This window comes from Mastigoproctus giganteus, chromosome 8, assembly GCF_048544385.1.
Source record: "Mastigoproctus giganteus isolate SK-2022 chromosome 8, ASM4854438v1, whole genome shotgun sequence".
Taxonomy (NCBI): Eukaryota; Metazoa; Arthropoda; class Arachnida; order Uropygi; family Thelyphonidae; genus Mastigoproctus; species Mastigoproctus giganteus.
Genome location: NC_143582.1, coordinates 197,367,762 through 197,388,169, shown reverse-complemented (window position 1 = coordinate 197,388,169; position 20,408 = coordinate 197,367,762). Strand labels below are relative to the sequence as shown.

Below are 20,408 nucleotides of genomic sequence, written 5' to 3'. Positions count from 1 at the left end.
TCCCTGAAGGCTTCCCATTTAGAACTTACCATTGGTAACCTCATCAGTTGATCCCACCGTATAGAATTTCGAAACTGTCTGAGACCACTGTAGTCACCTTTACGGAAAAAATACCCTTCCCTTTACCCTTGATGGTAGTTACATCTTTAAGTAAATCCCACATCAGTACACTGTGATCACTGTCACCTAGTGGTTCCTCTATCTGCAAATTCTTAATGCATGAATAATCACTGCTGATAATCAGATCAAGGGTATTACTCCCTCTGGTTGCCCCTCAAACATGTTGTTGTAGAAAACAATCCTCCAATAAATCCACAAAAGTCTTGCTAGTGTGCGAGTTACCAACTGACAAGTTCCAGTCAATATCCGGAAAGTTTAAATCCCCCATTACAAGACATTCTGATTTACTGGCCCATTTATTTCTCTGCACAACTGTTCATTGTACTCATCAGAGTCATTAGGCCTATAACACACTCCTCTCAATTTTGATTTCCCAGTGCTTATGTCACACCAAACTGACTCGACACTACACTGTCCAGCGATGTCGCACTGGCTGCACTTCCTTGGATTTTATGTGTTTCTTAACTAATAGCATAACCCTTCCTATCCTGTCTATCTTTCCTGTACACATTGTACTCCCAAATTCCAGTTCTGCATTCCTTATATCTGTGTGACACCATGTCTCTAATATCCCAATAGTATCTGCCTTTGATGTCTTGATCAGCATCTCAAATGCATCAATTTTATTTACTATACTTCTAGCATTAGTGTACATGCAAGTATACATGCACTTGTTCTTACTCTTAGTTATTCTAACACAGCCCATGTATTCACTTGTTCCACGATGACTCCCAGCAGTTCTTGAAGTCCCCAGCAACTTGACTTCTAGACTGCTGCTCATTACAATAGAAGCAGTGCAAGAATCACTTTCGACTCAGCCTGCGGCTACTGTTAATCTTTTAGTCTATTAATTCCCTCAATCTAGCAGTTTTCTGACCCACCTAACACTGTCTCGATAGCATCAGAAAATATCCTTATACCCTTTCTATTTAAGTGTATCCCATCCCCGTAGAAGGAGTCTCTCCTGCTAGCAAGCGCAGACCATGCTGAAAAAACACATCATGCGTATGTAAATTACAATTTGACGTGAGAATGCTGGATAAACTATATTTATTTGTGTTCATTTTGCCTCCTTACAAGTTCTGATCAAGGTTAATCACAGGTTTCTACCTTTAAGGTTAGCTGTTTTTAATTAGTTTTTTGAAATTTTAATTCTGGACACTTGTGCATGCAGGTTTACTAGCATCACAAATTATTCAACTGTAGTTTAGTTTTGCTAGTATTGTCAATTCATTTGATATCATTTATATAAAATGATTTTCAGATGCTACTTTAGAACATTCCTTAGTGCAGGTCTTAGATTCTTAAATTTTTTGTAAAATAATAAGAGGAGTTTCCCTCAATATAGTACGTAGAACACTTCCGTATGATACTCTCCAGAAATTAAAACTAAAAAATCGAAAACTTACATTAGAGTAAAAAATAAATAATTAAAAACCAATTTAACATAATTCAAATCAATTTAACATAATTCAAATCAATTTAACACAATTAAAAATTAAAAAGAATCAAAACGATTTTCCTTCCTGAAGCTGACAACGCTTTTTGACCGTATGTCGTGATCACAGGAATGAAAATTACCGAATAGGGTTGAACTTGAAACTTAAATAGTGATTATTTGTCTTTGCGCATGTGCGTAAAGGTTCATGCATCGGAGATCAAATATGGCTGCCGAACATAACAGAATTCTCATGTAATTTAATTTCTACGGTTTCTGCAATTAATAGTCGCGTATAATTACGTTGAACATTAAGTATTTTGGCCTCGTTAAATAAAAAAGTATGTTTTTCATTAATGGCATGAAAGGCTAATCTGACGCTGCTGAACGAGAAGCACGAACTGAGACTTCACGTTGATTTACACGAATATTCAGAGAAAATCACGTTGAACCTTGGTAAGACGAGTCGCAATCACAGCAAGAAATGTTGTATACCAGATCATTAATTTGTGTTCCGAATGCGGAAAGAACCGAGCGATTGTTCAGTATAGTGTGTAATTTCCGTATTGGGCAGGCCACAATTTTAAATTCGGTATCTTTAAAGAATCTATTAAGCTGTTTGTGCCACTGTTCAACATATGGGACATAAATAAAGTATATTTTGATATTACTATTGTTGGTTGGTGTAGTATTTTGTATCCTATCCTTAGCCTGTACCCTAATTCAGTTTATTGTGGCAAGGGAATAACCCCTGTTTAAGAACCTGCTAGTTAATATTTGTATTTCTGAGCCCAAAGCAGATTCCATCATTGAATATTTATAGGTATTTAGAAATTGATTAAAGATAATCGATCTTTGGTAGGTGAACAGGTGATAGCTATTATAATGTAGAAGCATACCGGTGTTTGTAGGTTTTCGATAGATGCTAAATTGGATTTTATTTGAGTCCCAAGTAAGTGTGAAATTTAGAAAGTTTAATGACTTTGTATCCGTATCCACCCTTTCCAATGTAAATTTGAGTCTAGAATAAATATTATTAAACGAATGTAAAATGTCTTGGATAGTACTACTATCGGTAGGCCTGACGTAGCCGAGTGGTCAGGAGCGAGAGTGCATAGCACGTGTTCCTTGAGTGGACCAGGGTTCAAGCCCGTGACTACTAAATACGATAAATATTTGTATTGACGATTTATTGTAAACTGTATTGACTTGGTTGTCGTGCCGGAGTATAAACAGAAAAATTTATTTATAATAACTAGAACATCGTCTAAATACCTCCCATAGTATGTGATACGGGGTCAAAAAGGTGTCAAATGCATATGCTCATTCGTTGAGAGATAGATCTCTGACATTAAGCCGCTCAGGCTCAAACCCATTGGCAAACCAAAAATTTGTTTGTACACCTTGTCTCGAAAGGTGATATAGTTGGCCTCAACTAACAGTTTAATCAAGTGAAAAATTTCCTTAATAGATAGCTTCGTATAATTAATCGGTATCGAGTTTTAATTTAACATATCCCAAATAATATCTAATGTGTATTCAATGTTTATATTCGTATATAACGAGGTAACATCTAGTGAGAATAAATTGTCATTGTCGCCAAGTCTACAGTCTAAGATTATTAAATAATGTATCATAGTTCTTAATCCCAAATTGTATTACCTGTCTAAAGGGTTTTACAATGCTATATACATTTGTGTATAAATATTCAATGACGGAATCTGCTTTGGGCTCAGAAATACAAATATTAACCAGCAGGTTCTTAAACAGGGGTTATCCCCTTGCCACAATAAACCGAATTAGGGTACAGGCTAAGGATAGGATACAAAATACTACACCAACCAACAATAGTAATTTCAAAAAATACTTTATTTCTGTCCCATAAGTTGAACAGTGGCACAAACAGCCTAATAGATTCTTTAAAGATACCAAATTTAAAATTGTGGCCAGGTCAATACGGAAATTACACACTATACTGAACAATCGCTCAGTTCTTTCCGCATTCACAACACAAATTAATGATCTGGTATACAGCATTTTTTGCAGTGATTGCGACTCGTCTTACCAAGGTTCGACGCGATTTTCTCTGATTATTCGTGTAAATCGACATGAAGTCTCAGTTCGTGCTTCTCGTTCAGCAGCGTCAGAATTAGCCTTTCGTGCCATTAACGAAAAACACACTTTTTTATTTAACGGGGCCAAAATACTTAACGTTCAACGTAATTATACGTGACTATTAATTGCAGAAACCGTAGAAATTAAATTACACTAGAATTCTGTTAATGTTCGGCGGCCATATTTGATCTCTGATGCGTGGACCTTTACGCGCATGCGCGAAGACAAATAATCACTATTTAAGTTTCAGGTTCAACCCTATTCAGTAATTTTCATTCCTGTGATCACGACATATGGTCGAAAAACGTTGTCAGCTTCAGGAAGGAAAATCGTTTTGAATATTTTCGTTAGATTCTTTTTAATTGTGTTAAATTGATTCGAATTGTGTTAAATTGGTTTTTAATTATTTATTTTTTACTCTAATGTAAGTTTTCGATTTTTTCGTTTTAATTTCTGGAGAGTATCATACGGAAGTGTTCTACGTACTATATTGAGGTAAACTCCTCATTATTTTACAAATATTAATATCAACTTAGAACGTATTGAGTATTACAGCTCTGATTCATACTATCTAATTCTTAAATTGTAAATTTCATTATAGCATGACATTAATTGCATGCCAAGTTTGAATTGGTTTATAGTTGACACGTTCTATTGGTTTATAGTTTCAGCCTAATATAATAATAATATAAAAAAAAAAAGAAAAGAAAGAATAATATTGGTAAGTAAGCCACCATAATTATTTTAAGAGAATTATAAAAAACTAAATGAAAGCACTTACATAATGCTACAACTTGTCCTACACTCTCAATGTCAATCAAAGCTGAATCTGAAGAAATCAGATATCTTCTCCAGGCAAACACTAGTATACAATACTGAATTGTGAGAAATATAGAACTGTAAGGGAGGTTGCACTGTTATGCAAGTGTTTTTATTTGGTTTTTATGCAATTTCACTAGTCACCGATGATGAATTCAACAATTCTTACCATATGGCAGTCCAATCTTTAAAATTCAAAACTTATATGTAATATCAGTTATCTAAATACTAGTACAATTCTGTACAGGGATTAAAACTGAACAAATACATTAACTAATTAATTTCCTTTGTTTCCACACAGTAAAATGATTTCTTTCAAAATTCAATTAACTCCTATAAGTAACCCCTTCAATTCTCATATTAATCCTCTTTCAGTTGCATTACTGAAAGTAACATATCTGCTCAGACTGGCACTTTTTGTTCAACTGAAAAGGGTGTTTTATTAATTATGATTTACATAATTTATCTCACTTTGCTTTATGCTCTTTTTATTTTTTACTCTTATTCTATTATACCCTACTTCCCTCAATTTTCATTCTGAATACCCCCTTTGAAAAAAAAATAGAAAGAAAGAAAAATACATGATAAGTAAAAAGAGAAGTGTTATACAGGTGACACCCACTTAATGCTGATAATTCGTTCACGAAAAACACAGTGCTAAGTGAATCAGTGCCATATTCCCGTAAGGTAACATATGTATTTGTGAGTCGCGGTCTATACCATAGGATATTTCCTAATCAATAATAAATGGTAGCGAAAAGATGCACAAATGTCGGTCAAAATATTTAATATTAAAAATCTGTACATATAAAATATTATCCGTTACATATGTATATAATTATGTGGTAAGTAACTACATTATGTATCAAAATTAAACTTAAAATGCCAATTAAAATCATGAATTTATTAATCTGATGGCCCTGGGCTGTCGAGTTTTCATAACTTTGGTTGATTTTGGGTTGTACTTTGGCAGTCTTCTTAGTAAACTAAAAGGGGTTTTACTTTAAAATCCCTGCAGCGTTACCACCCAACAATAAAGTCAACCGATCCTTCACCGCTTTGAAGCTTGGCATGTTTTTTTTTTTTTTTTGAGCTTTCTTCAGATCATCATATAGGCTAATCACTTTTTCTTTAATAATATTTAACTAAACAGAATTGTGCATTGGATATTATCTTCAATAAAATTATTTAGAAGTCTCTCCATTTCAATTATAATAGCCAGCCTAGTTGTTTGCAGTGGAACAGCTGTCTTTCCCACTGCTAAAATTAATTCTTTATTTTTTATAATTGTTCTTACAGTTGAACCTGTAAGAACAGTCCTAAATTATGGCACACGTCCACTTGTCGTTAAACAGAATCGATTCGCTTCAAAACGTATAATTTAATTTTCAAATTCAGTATTTTTATTACCTTAGTAGGCTTCGTACTGCATCCAGACGTCATTTCTTTTTAATTCTTATCCATCATTATTAATCTTCGAAAATATAACTGCGTTGCATTAATTATGATACAATGTTCGAGTAAACTGTCTGTTACGGACGATGTCTAACACTGCACCGAGTGATGACTAGACTTCGGATAAGTGCATATAAAGCAAATATTACAAGCAATATACTTGATCGTTTTTTTAAATGTTGATCTTGGAACTAGGTAACAAGTAGTTCCAAGTCAGATTAGGCAAGTAGGATATTGCCTAATCTGACATCAGGGGAAGGTCCTCGATTTATTGAATGATACGTCCCCTTATAAAGTGGTGAATAGGAATCCTTTGGTGGGGCTGGAGCAACAGACCAATAAGCTGGTACAGAAGTGGCACAAGGCGGGCAAGACATTGGAGGAAGTTTCTTGGAGGTTACGTGCGTCGGGTTGTAAATTACTCAGATTCTATGGTTTACCTAAAGTGCATAAGGTAGGTGTGCTGTTGAGGCCGATTGTTTGTGGGCAGCCTGACGCACGCCCTTTCCAGATTTTTGGTGGGTTTAGTTTTCCCTGATTTGGGCCAGACTGGCTGGACAGTAAAGAATAGTCAGGAATTTATACAGTTTGCCCAGGATCAGAAGAAGAAATTTTGAAATCATTTGATGTAGTGTCGTTATTCATGTGCATTCCGGTGGATCATGCTTTGGATTGTGTTCGAACAGCCTTGGAGGGCGATAATACCTTGAGAGATAGGACGAATTTGAGTGTACAGGACATATGTGAAGGTGTTAGCCTTTCTTTGTCCGGTACCACCACGGTATTTGCAGGTGTGATGTACCAGCAGATCCAGGGCGTGGCTATGGGTTCACATATTAGCGCAGTCATTGCTAATTTAGCAATGGAAGAATTTGAGGATAGGATGTTGAGTTCCTCTGGTCCGCTGCCCCTGCAGGTGTGGAAGAGGTATGTGGATGATATGTTCGCTATACTACGTAGGGGACGTGGGCCAGAGGTTCTCAATTGGCTTAATAGTGGCTCCTCCTTTATAAAGTTTACCGCCGAGGTCGAGCGGGTATGCTCTGCCATTTTTGGATGTCTGGATTTATATTGTAGGCCGACAATTAAAAACAAGAGTGTTTAGGAAGGAGATGTGCCGAGCCCAGTATACTCATTTTGGTTCTGCCCAGACTGGAGGTCATAAGAAGAGTGTGGTTAGGGCTTTAATGAGCATGGCTTGGTCGCACTGCTCTGCCTCGGAGGATAGGAAGGAAGAAATCAAACAGGTCACGGCCGACCTCATGAGATATGGATACCCCCAGAACGTGATTGAAGGTTGTTGTGGACATGGTACTCAGAGGGAGGAGGGGGTACGTGGCTCCACCTAATACATTCCCTACTATCTGGGCGTTTCACAGCCAATAGCCTGCATTTTACAGTCGTACCAATTACGTTGTGTTCAGCTTCCAGGTTGGAAGCTGCGCACGGTGATGGCGGCTGTTAAAGACCCTGCTGTGGGAGCTGACAATAGTGCCGTTGTCTACAAAATTCAGTGTCTGGATCGTGGAGGATGTTACATAGGTGAGACTAAGCGCAGAATACATGATAGACTAGAGGAGCATAGCAAGATGCTTAGGTTGGCTAATATCTCCAGGTCGGCTGTGGCGGAACATGCCTGGAAAACCGGGCATGGTATAACAGCCGAAGGAGCTGTAATTTACAGATAAGGTAGAGGGTTTCTGTAAATGGAAGTGAGTGGAGAGCCTAAGGATTTGTTCCTTGGGTGATCATAGCTTGAATAGGGATACGGGTTGTAGGATTAATGTAATGTTTGAGACCGTTATCCTGGATAGGGATGAGCATTTTAAGGTCGTACAGCCCCATGCCAATTCCGGTGCTGATATACAGGAAATGGAGTATGCACTGGTACCATAGTAAACCCTGGGTCTGCTGGGAAGGCAGCAGATGCTGCCGAAAGCTTCAGTTTTACAGTAGTACGAGCTTAATGCTTTTAATGTATAGTATTTTAAAGTTTCATAGTAGTACAGGTTTAACATTTTTTTAATGCATAGTATATTTTGTTTTAAAAGTTTTTATATGATTTGATATGAATTCATATGATTTATTGTATTTTAAATTATACTACATTTTACAGTCGATTTTATTTATTTATTTATTTTAGTTGTAATTTTATTTTATTTATGCTTATAAAGTTATAAATGGTCAGAGTTGGCGGCATCAATTATGGATCTTGAAAGATAAAAAAAAAAAAAAATGCAATATGACATGGTCTCCTAAGAGCTGCTGGTAGGGCTCACCAGTGAAATGGTCCATATGGACCAGGGGTCCTAGTCCTTGCCAGCAAAAGATATCCCATATTAAGCAACCACCTGGATAGTGGGCACCATGCATGATGGGTCCATGGATTCATGCTACTTGCGCCACACACGAAGGTGTCTGCCAGAGTGTTGCACCCAGAATTTTTACTCATCCAACTAGCACACTTGTTTCCAGTCCTCCAGTGTACTTCTGACACCACAGCATTTGCCTTTGATTGTGATCAGCAGTGAGGAGAGTGTCTCTTGGGTCATCTGCTGTGGAACCCCATACATTTGAGTGTGCAATACATCATCATTTGTGATACTGTTCTTGCATTCCCCATATTGTATTCGATATCAACTCTCACACAGTGACCTGCCGTTGAGCCCGTACAATGCGCTGCACCCTTTGTTCGTGACAAAGCTCCACCTTGTGTAATCCTTTACAGTTGTATCGGTGGGAGGTGGTTTGACCCATTCTTTGTACACCTTAACCACGGTGGGCCACGAGCAACCGAAAAGTCATGTCATTTCCGATATAGAAGTACCCGATGCAAGAGCTCCTACAATCATGCCCTTTTGAAACTATGATATTGTTACTACCTCCCATAACTGTTACTTTATCACTTTGACTTGTACAACCAGATGCAAATTACCACTGTTCTAGCATACAAAGCTGTACGGTTTTTAAACTGCAAACTATATAGCAGAGTCCATTACTGATGGGTTGGTCGTAATTCAGTGAACACTGAGTGTATATATGTTTTGTGTGTGTGTGTGTGGGTGCACATGTGCCGTGAGGAGAATATGTATACGTTTTTTCAGGTTGTTTCAAATAACCTTTCAAAATATGTTACAAATCTTCCAGTAAGTGCTGCCATCTCTTACCTGTGGACAGAGATAACAGATAGAAGCACTTACTACACACAGTTTATAATAGATTTCAGCACAAAAAATATATAAATAAATAAAATAAAATAAAATTGGAGGAGGATATTGCACCTGTTACATGTTGCTATCCTATTTTGGGTTGTAAAAGCTGAAATTCTCTGGAATTTAGATTCAGAAGATAATGAAATTAAATTAAAGTGATACAAAAATAGATACAGACAACAGTATTACATCAAAAAAGAAGTAATAACAAGTTTTTTTTAATGACCACAGTGGACTGTGAGCAAACGTTTACAAGTTTTTTCAACTTATTTCAAACTTTTTAATGATTTTTTTTTAAAGTTCTGATTCCAATTTTGAAATAATTTCACTCTCATGCTGGGCTAGCAAGCCAAGATAAGATCAAATTAATATTTAAAATATTATGTGCAGAGGTTTCATTTTCACGGATTTTGAAAATTTGCAGCTTACTCCCGAAATGGTTATTTTCAAGAGTATAACCCCCACCACCCATATCTTTTCTGTGCACTTTATACTCATAGTAGTATTCAAATCAGACCTTTGGTCAGATAAACATCATCCTTATCGTATCACTGTTTCTATGAGAAAAATCAGTATTGACTTATGGGACCTTTTCTAGTAATGTAATCTGACCTTGCATATTGATAATAAATGTTGCAACTTACTTCATTTCCCAAATCTACAAATTCTGGCTGGATAGTAGTAGAATGAATTCCTTCATTGTGGAAGAATTCTTTTACTTTTTCAGCTATATGCATGTAATCCACAAGATTGCGACATCGAATGTGAGCTGAGGCAATAATTCTTTCACCTGCCAGTTGCCACACGTGAAACTCATGAACTGCCAAGACTCCATCTATCTGCAATTAAAGTTAGCATTATAATGGCAGAATGATACAAAGAAGCAGAGTTTATATAACTTCTGTTTATAATAAAAATAAATAAATAAATAAATAATGATAACAAATAAACACAAGGCTTGACAATTAAGTTCCAGGACTGGGTCCATCGCATATATAAGAAAAAACATATGACCATGATGCAATACACTGAGGCAGCTCACCTATGTGACTACTTCCTTCAGGGAGGTGATCTGTGTATTTGTAAATTGTTTTAAGCAATCAGACACTGTATTGTCCAAGGTTATCATTGTGTTGAGTGATGGAAGAAAGAAAGCATATTAATTTTATTTCAAGTTGGGGGAAAGTATAAATGACATAAGGTAATGATGCTCTATCTCACTCAATTGTTTTTCACTGGTTTTCAAGATTTCAGGATGGCCAAATGAGGATCTAGAAGATGAGCACTGTGCATGTCCAATAATGCTTCAAACAAATGTGGATGAAAAAGTTTGCATTATGATTGTCTGATTTTTGAATGAAGGAAGAACAATTTCACATTAAAAGAGAAGCAATTAGTGTAATTCTGACACGAACTGGATAAATGAAAGATCAGTGCTAAGTTCAATTTGCACTGTTTGAGTGATGAACACAAGCTGCTCAGACTGAAAAAAATCAAAGAGCATATTCAAAATATTAGCATTAGCATTAGTAGAGGCATACGATGCAAGAAAGCAAGCTTATGCAGCATCAGCTAAAAAAGGCCTCCCATTTCACCCTTCCATTCATTCCAAATGCCTATCCAACTCAGCCTTAAATTTATTTAGGCTATCAACTTCCACAACAAAAGATGGAAGTCTGTTCACTAATCAACTACCTGCTGGCTAAAGGCAAATTTCTGCACATCTATTCTACAACTGTTTTTCCCCAATTTGAATCTATGCCTCCTCAGGTTCTTAATCTGAGCAAGAGAAGAATCCCATTAGCACTCAGCTTGCTCAACCCATTCAAGGTCTTAAACACCTCAATTAGATCACCTAGAGGTGCCTACTCTCCAGGAGCTGCAATTTGCAGAATTTAAGCCTTTCTTGGTAAGAGTTCCTGTTTGTTCCCCCTCACTAATCTTGTTGCTCTTCTTTGTACTCATTCTAGCAACTCTATATCCTTCCTAAAATGAGGCCCCCAGACCTGTACACAGTACTCTAGGTGTGGCCTGACCATTGCCGTGTACAACAGGATAATCACCTCCCCTGCTAGCAAATTCCTATATATCATTGATAAGACTTCATGACCTGCCCTGGCAGCCCACCTGCACTGTTCAGTGAACTTCAAATTTGACTGCACAACTACCCCCAGGTCTTTTTCACTTTCCACTTCCTTGTAGTACCACACAGTTGGTATGTATCTCTTGGGTTATTGCTACCCATATGAAGTACTTTGCATTTGTCAATGTTTAACTTCAGTTGCCACTTCTCAGCCCATTTATCCACTTATCTAGATCCAGTTGGAGTAGTATACTGTAGTAGTAGTGGCATGTGATGCAAGAAAGCAAATGTATGAGCTTATGCAGCATCAGCCAAAAAAAAAAAAAAAAAATCACACTATTCCCTCCAAATGCCTGTCCAGTTCCTCCTTAAATTTATTCAACCTATCAACTTCCACAACGACAGATGGAAGTTTGTTCCAGCAATTAACCACCCGCTGGCTAAAGGCAAATTGCCGCACATCTATTCTACATCTGTCCTTTCGTAATTTGAATTTATGTCCACTTAGGTTCGTAATCTGAACAAGTGGAAGGATCCCATCAGAATTCAGCGTGCTGAACCCATTCAAGGCCTTATACACCTCAATCAGATCACTGCACAGGTGCCTAGTTTCCGGCCACTGCAATTTGCAGAACTTAAGCCTCTCTTGATAAGAGGATCCCTTCATTCCCCTCACCAATCTTGTTGCCCTTCTCTGTACACGCTCAAGTAAATCTACATCCTTCCTAAAATGAGGCCTCCAGACCTGTACACAGTATTCAAGGCGTGGCCTGACCATTGCCTTATACAGAGGGATAATCACCTCCTTTTCCCTGCTAGCAAAATTCCTATATATCATTGACAAAACCCCATGACCTGCCCTGGCAGCCTGTCTGCATTGCTCAGAAAGCTTCATATCTGCCTGCACAATTACTCCCAGGTTTTTTTCATTTTCTACCACCTTAAGTGTAGTACCACACAGTTGGTACATTTCTCTGGGGTTACTTCTACCCATATACAGTACTTTGCATTTGTCAAGGTTAAACTTCAGTTGCCACTTCTTAGCCCATCTGCCCAAATTATCTAGATCCTGTTGCAGTAGCACACTGCCATTACTGTCATTAACAACCCTGCCAACCTTTGTATCATCTGCAAACTTCGACATTAAGCCTGATATACCTTCATCAATATCATTGATAAATATACAAAACAACAGTGGACCTAACACTGAACCCTGTGGGACTCCACTAATAACATTAGTCCAAGAAGAGCAGCACCCATTGATTACCACCCTCTGTCTTCTCGCACTTAACCATCCTTTTATCCATTGTAGTAACTTACCCTTAATACCATTCTTCTCCAATTTGTACAATAGTCTTCCATGTGCAACAGTGTCAAAAGCTTTCCTGAAATCCAAATATATGATATCAAAATTATTTTTTGCATCCAGTTCCTTTGTAACCACATCATAATAGCCTATCAAATTTGTCAGACAAGACTTTCCCTTAACAAACCCATGCTGTGTCTGAATTATTGCTGCAGTCTTGTCTAGATGATCCTGCAATGCATCTTTAACCAGCGACTCCATTATTTTATCCGGAACAGAAGTTAAAATAACTGGTCTGTAATTACTCTGTCACCCTTTGATCCCCCTTTGTGAATTGGGGGATACATTTGCACATCTCCAGTCCGTGGGAACCTCCCCTGAGTCCAAGGATGCTCTCATAATTATGGCTAAGGGTTTGCTTAGTTGCTTTGCCGCCTCCTTTAATATAACTGGATAGATCCCATCCACCCCAGGTGCTTTTCTTACGTTTAACTTCAACAATTTCTCTTCCACTTTGCTCTCAGTTATTACAAAATCATTAAGTATCCTGCTATAATTTGATAACCTTCTGCCATTTTCAAACCTTAATAATTCCTCATGTGTGAATGTAGATGCAAAATACTCATTCAGTTTGTTTGCTATCTGAGCAGGATCATCAACAGTCGAACCATCGATGTCAAGTGGACCAATCAGATTCATTCCCTTCTTTTTAGAGTTTATATAAGTAAAGAAATCCTTGCTGTTTTTCTTAGCATCTTTTGCCAAGGATTTCTCGTAATCTGCCTTCGCCTGCCGAACCTCCTTTGTGACCTGATTACAGATTAACTTATATCTGCCATAGGCTTCTGAGTCGCTTGATAATTTATATGCATCCCATGCATTTTTCTTCTCTGTTACGAGTCTCATTAGTTCATTTGACAACCATTTAGGCCTAAACCTTGAACAATATTTCTTAATAGGTATGAAACTTTTAGTAGCATCCACGATTAATTCCTTGAATGCTTCTCACTTAGAATTTACTGTTGGTAACATCGTCAGTTGATCCCACTGTACAGAATTTAAAAAATGTCGGTGACCACTGTACTCGCCTTTACGGAATCAAAAACCCTTTCCTTTACTCCTGATGGTAATTAAATCTTTAAGTAAATCCCACGTCAGTACACTGTGATCACTGCCACCTAGTGGTTCTTTTATCTGCAAATTCCTAATACATGAATGATCACTGCTGATAACCAGATCAAGAGTATTACTTTCTCTGGTTGCCTCTCGAACATGCTGCTGCAGAAAACAATCATCCAATAAATCCACAAAAGTCTGATAGTGTGTGAGTGCCCAAACCACAAGTTCCAGTCAATATCTGGGAAGTTAAAATCCCCCATTATAAGACATTCCGATTTACTAGCCCACTCTATTTCTCTGTACAATTGTTCATTGTACTCATTCAAATCATTAGGCCTATAACACACTCCTACTCTTATTTTTGCTTTCGCAGTGCTTATGTCACACCAAACTGACTCAACAGTGCACTGTTCATGACCACATCATAGTATCCAATCAAATTGGTGAGACAAGGCTTCCCTTTAACAACCCATGATGTGTCTCAACTATTACTGCAGTCTTGTCTAGATGATCTTGCAATCCTTCTTTAACCAGTGACTCCATTATTTTTCCTGGAACGTAAGTTAACTAACAGGTCTATAGTTAGTTTTCACGTTTTGAACCCCATTCGTGAAATGGTGATACATTTGCACACCTCCAGTCACCATGGACTGGAGGTGTGCAAATGTATCACCCCTGAACCCAAGGAAGCTTTCATAATTATGGCTAAGGGTTTGCTTACTTCCTTTGCTGCCTCCTTTAATATAACTGGATAGATTCCATTCACCCCAGGTTCCTTCCATATGTTTAACTTCAACAATTTCTCCTCCACTTTGCTCTCAATTATTACAAAATCACTTAGCTCCCTGTCAGGATTTTATAAACTTCTGGCATTCCCCTCATTGAATAACTCTTCATGTGTGAATGTAGAGGCAAAATAGTCATTCAATTTATCAGCTACCTGAGCATGATTATCAATAGTCAACCCATCTATGTTAAGTGGTCCAATCTGATTCATCCCTTTCCTTCAAGAGTTTACATAAGTAAAGAACTCTTTGCTGTTTTTCTTTGCATTGTTTGCCAAAGATTTCTCGTAATCTGCCTTCGCTTGCCTAACCTCCTTTGGGACTTGATACAGACTAGCTTATATCTGCCATATGCTTCTGTGTCACCTGACACTTTATATGCATCCCATACATTTTTCTTCTCTGCCACGAGCCTCATTAATTCATCTGACACCCATTAGGCCTAAAGTTTGAACATTATTTCTTAGTTGGAATGAAAAGCCTAGTAGCCTCCAAAATTAAGTCCCTGAAAGCTTCCCTTTTAGAATTCAACGTTGGTGACATCACCAGTTGATTCCACAGTACAGAATATAAAAACTGTCTGAGACCCTTGTAGTCACTTTTACGAAAGCAAAAGCCCTTCCCTTTAGTCTTGATGGTAGTTACATCTTTAAGTAATTCCCACATCAGTACATTGTAATCACTGTCACCCAGTGGTTCTTTTATCTGCAAATTCTTAATCACTGCTGATAATCAGATCAAGTGTATTACTCCCTCTGGTTGCCTCTTGACAATGTTGTTGTAGAAAATAGTCATCCAATAAATCCACAAAAGTCTTCTAGTGTGTGAGTGACCAACCCAAAAGTTCCAGTCAATATCTGGAAAGTTAAAATCGCCCATTATAAAACATTCTGATTTACTGGCCCACTATTTATTTGCACAATTGTTCATTATACTCATCAGATTCATTAAGCCTATAACACACACCTACTCTCATTTTTCCTTTCCCAGTGCTTATGTCACACCAAACAGACTCAACATTGCATTGTCCACCAACATCAATTGGATGCACTTCCTTAGATTTTGTGTGTTTCTTAACTAACAGTATAACCCCTCCTCCCTTCCTGTCCTGTCTATCCTTTCTGTACACGTTGTACTCCCCAAATTTCAATTCTGCACTGCTTACTTCTGTGTGACACCAAGTCTTTGATATCCCGACAATATCTGCCTTTGATGTCTTGACTAGCACTTCAAGCTCATCAAATTTATTAACTATACTCCCAGCATTGGTGTACATGCAAGTATACATGCACCTGTTTCTACTCTTAGTTACCCTAACACAGCCCATGTATTTACTTGTTCCACTATGACTCTCGGCAGTCTGGGAAATCTCCATTGCTTTGCTTTCCAGGTTGCTGCTCATTCTAATAGAAGCAGTGCAAGAATCACTTTTGCCTCTGCCTGCGGCCACTGTTAACCTTTTAATCTGTGTATCTCCCCCTAAGCTAGCAGTTTTCCGAAACACCAAACACTGGCTCGTTAGCATCAGCAAATATTCTTGCACTCTTTCTATTTAAGTGTATCTCACCCCTGTCGAAACATTCTCTCCTGTCAACAAGCACAGACCAGGCTGAAAAAAATTCTACCCTTGAGCACTGCACAATCTCTCCAGGGCCGAATTGATCGACAAGGCTCTCATCATATACTCCCTCCTATCGTGTCTGGGCAGAACTGCAGACACTTTCACATTAAATCCTAACTCGTGACTTTTTTTCCAACGTTGACCAGTACTTGTTGAGTAAATCTGCATATCTATTACTCTTAATGTCATTAGTTCCAATGTGTACAACAATATCACCTTTTATGTCCTTAAAAGATGATATCTGCTCTACAACGTCATCAACTTTTGTCCCTGGCAGACATTCCCTGGTTCTGGTCATCATATTCATGATGACCAGGACCAGGGGATGTCTTCATATTCATGATGACCAGGACCAGGGGATGTCTTCATATTCATGATGACCAGGACCAGGGAATGTCTGCCAGGGACCAAATCAATGGAATCATATTCATGATGACCCCTCCCTTACTTAATCAATCATAATAGATGATGAGTTGTGGTGTTTCTAATATGGTTCGCGAAACAAAGAGACGGTGTATGGGGCCAGGTTCATCATGCTCTCCAAGAAAAGGTTTTTTTTTCCTTCGAAAAACAAAAATGATGTTGATCACTTTTTTTGATTGCAATGGAATCATTAACAAGAAATTTGTTCAACCTAAGTAAAACCAACTTTATTTGGTAGAAGAATTCTCCAAACACAGCCTCAGTTCTCAGAAAATAGGGAGTTAGTTCCTATTGCATGACAATGCTAGGCTGCATTCCATGCCGATTATCAAGATGTTATTAACAAAGCACAGTATGGAGCTATTAAGAATTCAACTCCTATATTATTCTGTTTTCTCTCTACTTCTATACTGAAAGAACAACGATTAGAAGACAAGTGAATAATCAAATTAACTCAGTCCTGGAACTTATTTGTCAAAACTTGTAAACACACAGACAGACAGACAGAGAGAGAGAGAGAGAGAGAGATGGTTAGTAGATATGCAAGTGTTCAATGTATAGCAAAGATCTAAGCATTTATATTTATAATAACATGTAAAAAAAGCTGCAAATAATAGCAGACAAGTGAATAATCAAATTAACTCAGTCCTGGAACTTATTTGTCAAAACTTGTAAACACACAGACAGACAGACAGAGACACACAGAGAGAGAGAGAGAGAGAGAGAGAGAGAGAGAGAGAGAGAGAGAGAGAGAGAGAGAGAGAGAGAGAGAGAGAGAGAGAGAGAGAGAGAGAGAGAGAGAGAGATGGTTAGTAGATATGCAAGTGTTCAATGTATAGCAAAGATCTAAACATTTATATTTATAATAACATGTAAAAAAAGCTGCAAATAATAGCACGAGATTTATACAGAGTGAGTAGCAATTTAGAACAAAAGTAATGCCAAGAGTGAAAGAGAAAACCCAGTTTTTTAGATGCAGAGGAAGCAATATTTGTGATCTTCAAATAGGCCTCTGGGGTTGGGAATATTCATGTTCACAATAACTGTACAATCCTACACCAACTGTTATTAAATAAATTAGAGTTGTGTCAACACAACTCTAATTTATTTAATAATGGTTGGTGTTGGATTATACAGTTACTGCGAATATTTGGGATATACTTATGACAAGAGAAATTAGAAGTTAGGGTAATCCTTAATAGAGATATGTGATCTTGATTAGAAATCTAAGTATCATCAAAGTTAAGTATAGGAGCAAAAGAATCCTTTTTGTGGGATATGACAGGACTAAGTTCATGTTTAATCTTTAAATTTTTCCTTAAAGTAAATAGAAGGATTGAAAGAGTATTATTTGCTATTTCATTGCACTAATAACTGATACATATTACATAAAAGGTGCTTGTTACAGCATTGTGTGATATATGAATAAAGATTTAAAATCTTTATTCATATTTACTTTAAGGAAAAATTTAAAGATTAAAAATGAACTAACTCATAATAAAAAGTTGAATATTGTTTTTTACTAAAATGTTGTTTAACAAAATACTAAATTTGTATGGTATCTTTGCAAGCTAGAATATCTAATAAAATTTGGCTTCAAATGATATACAAAATATTTTTAAATATTTTGTTATCCATATACCTCTTGTAACAGTTTCTTCTGAAGAGAATCAATCTGAATATGTGTAGGTACTGTCTGAAGTAGGATAAGAGCTGATTCTGCCACTGGAAGAAATAAAGAAATAACATTAAACTTGAGGTAAAGGGGAAAAAAATCATTTTAATATGTTGAGTGAAAAAATATAATGAGATGTATAACATCAACTACATGAAAAATAACACTAATCCAACAAGCATCTGATTACTTAGTCAGTTTATCAAATGCTAAATGAAAGATTCATTACAAGAATAACCAATGCCCAGTAGATCCAATGGTATTCTAACTAATTCATGAATTATGCCCATAATGGCTTTGGTAATTGTTTGTTTGGCATCTGCATTGTCTGGCATTTGTTTTTTGTTTTGTTTAAATAAATTATGTTCACATATTTATTTATATTCCTTCTCCATTTAATTCAGCCATCCATGTCTATTCATTATATGTATTATTTCTATAGTCCATCTATATCTTATTATTTTATCTATACAGTAAGTCTCCGACATACGTAACTCGGGAATGACTAATAATATATTGCTACTATATCCCCGATATGCCAAAATTACAAAACCCACATATCCTCAGAAGAATGAAGGAAAATAATTATATATATTTTTTATATACATAGAAAAATAAAGTTTTTAATTGAACTAATTAAAAATATATACCTGGGGACAGCAGTAAAGTAGCCAGAGTGGCACATAAGAAAAGAAAACAATCGTAGCCTTGGTTATTATAGTTGACTTCATTGGTGCCGATCCCTTCACCGCTTCTCATATTCTATCTTTGTCCTTTACTATTTTCACTGCTGACACTGACAAATTTAATTCCGTGCAATACTTATTGTTTGACCATTATCATATCATATATATCCTTATTATTTTAATTTTCTGATCCAAATCGATTGCTTTCCTTTTCTTGGTAGATTTACTAGTACCACTGCATTTATTCTCTTAGTCAGCACCGTGATAACGGTCAAAATGGAAATTTCTGTAAAGAACTACACAGGGTTAAGACAGAAACACACTTATCACCTCACTTGAGCTCACATTTTACTAAAGTACATTTCTGGAGGTCACTACCATAAAACAATAAAAACAATTTGCAGTGTCTGGCTTATTGGGCTTTTCTGTTAATGCAATCTATTATAAACGGGTAGTAACCTCGATCTTATTGCATTTGCAAAAATACTGATAGTTGGAATTCTGTGGGTTTTTATGTTATTATGGTGAAATGTGTCCTCCCCTTCACTGAAATCTTTAGTCGTATAAAAAAACAAATAAAATTTCAGAATCTTGCCTCATTCCTATTTTTTAAGCTTTGTAAATTTATTACTCCGTATCTCACTTGTACAATTTGTGTGTGCCGTGTTCATCATTATTGATTTTTTTTTTTATTGTTTTAAATTTTACAATCCTAAAAAAAAATTATGTAAATCCAACGTTACATAACTCTGACTTACTGCAGTCCGTAGGATGGACTATATTTCTATAGTCCATCCTATATCTCATTATTTTATTTAATCTTACTATTTAATTGCCATATTCTTCAGTAGGAACATCAGAAATATTTTTCTATACTCACCGAATTTTCTGCTATGCAATTTTATTCTCGCACTGCAGTTCCAAGTGATCACTACTGACATTTCTCTCAAACTGATTCTTTCCAATGAAGTAAATTCCTTCTCTTTTTATTTTCTAATCTTTTTCTGCAGTAGCCTGACTATCATCACAGTTCTTGAATTATCAGTCAGAATTTTGATGCATTGACAAGCTGATTTTACTCAATTCTTCAAAGCAATTTAATAACTTCTAAAAAGCATTTTTAGTAAATTTATAAGAATTATTTCTCTTACATTAATGATCAATTAGCAAATGAACAATTTAATTCCAGTAACTTATAACTCTGTTCTACTTATGATTCTTTATTTATTTATTTTCTGATTTAGCATTAACTTAATTTTATGTTACTTTGCAATTTTAAGTACGATAACCTCAAGAAAAATCCATAAACACTACCTACAATTAATTGGTCTGTGAGGTTTGTAGTAGTCATTCTTCCAGTGATGAGAGCTAAGACCACCACCTGGAATCAAAATCACTGCTGAATCTGATATTCAAGTCTCATTTGTGAGTCAATACATCATACACAACTGGATTAGAAGAAAATGACACCAGAAAGGTAGAATGGCCGGCACAGAGCGTAGACCTCAACTTCAATGAACACTTTTGGGACAAACTGGAAGGCCAGATTAG

The 20,408-nt window shown here is 36.6% G+C and overlaps 1 protein-coding gene across 2 annotated transcripts in view; it reads right to left on the bottom strand.

Moving 5' to 3' along the window:
* LOC150082151 (proton-coupled zinc antiporter SLC30A1-like) overlaps positions 1-20,408 on the bottom strand; it is a 145,162-nt gene that overhangs the window by 11,485 nt on the left and 113,269 nt on the right. For both annotated transcript variants that reach the window (XM_090380013.1, XM_090380014.1), the window contains exons 7-8: positions 18,139-18,221; positions 9,804-9,998 (exon numbers count right to left, since the gene is read on the bottom strand). In XM_090380013.1, the coding sequence (XP_090236139.1) occupies positions 9,804-9,998; positions 18,139-18,221 (278 nt within the window). The remainder of the gene's footprint in view (positions 1-9,803; positions 9,999-18,138; positions 18,222-20,408) is intronic.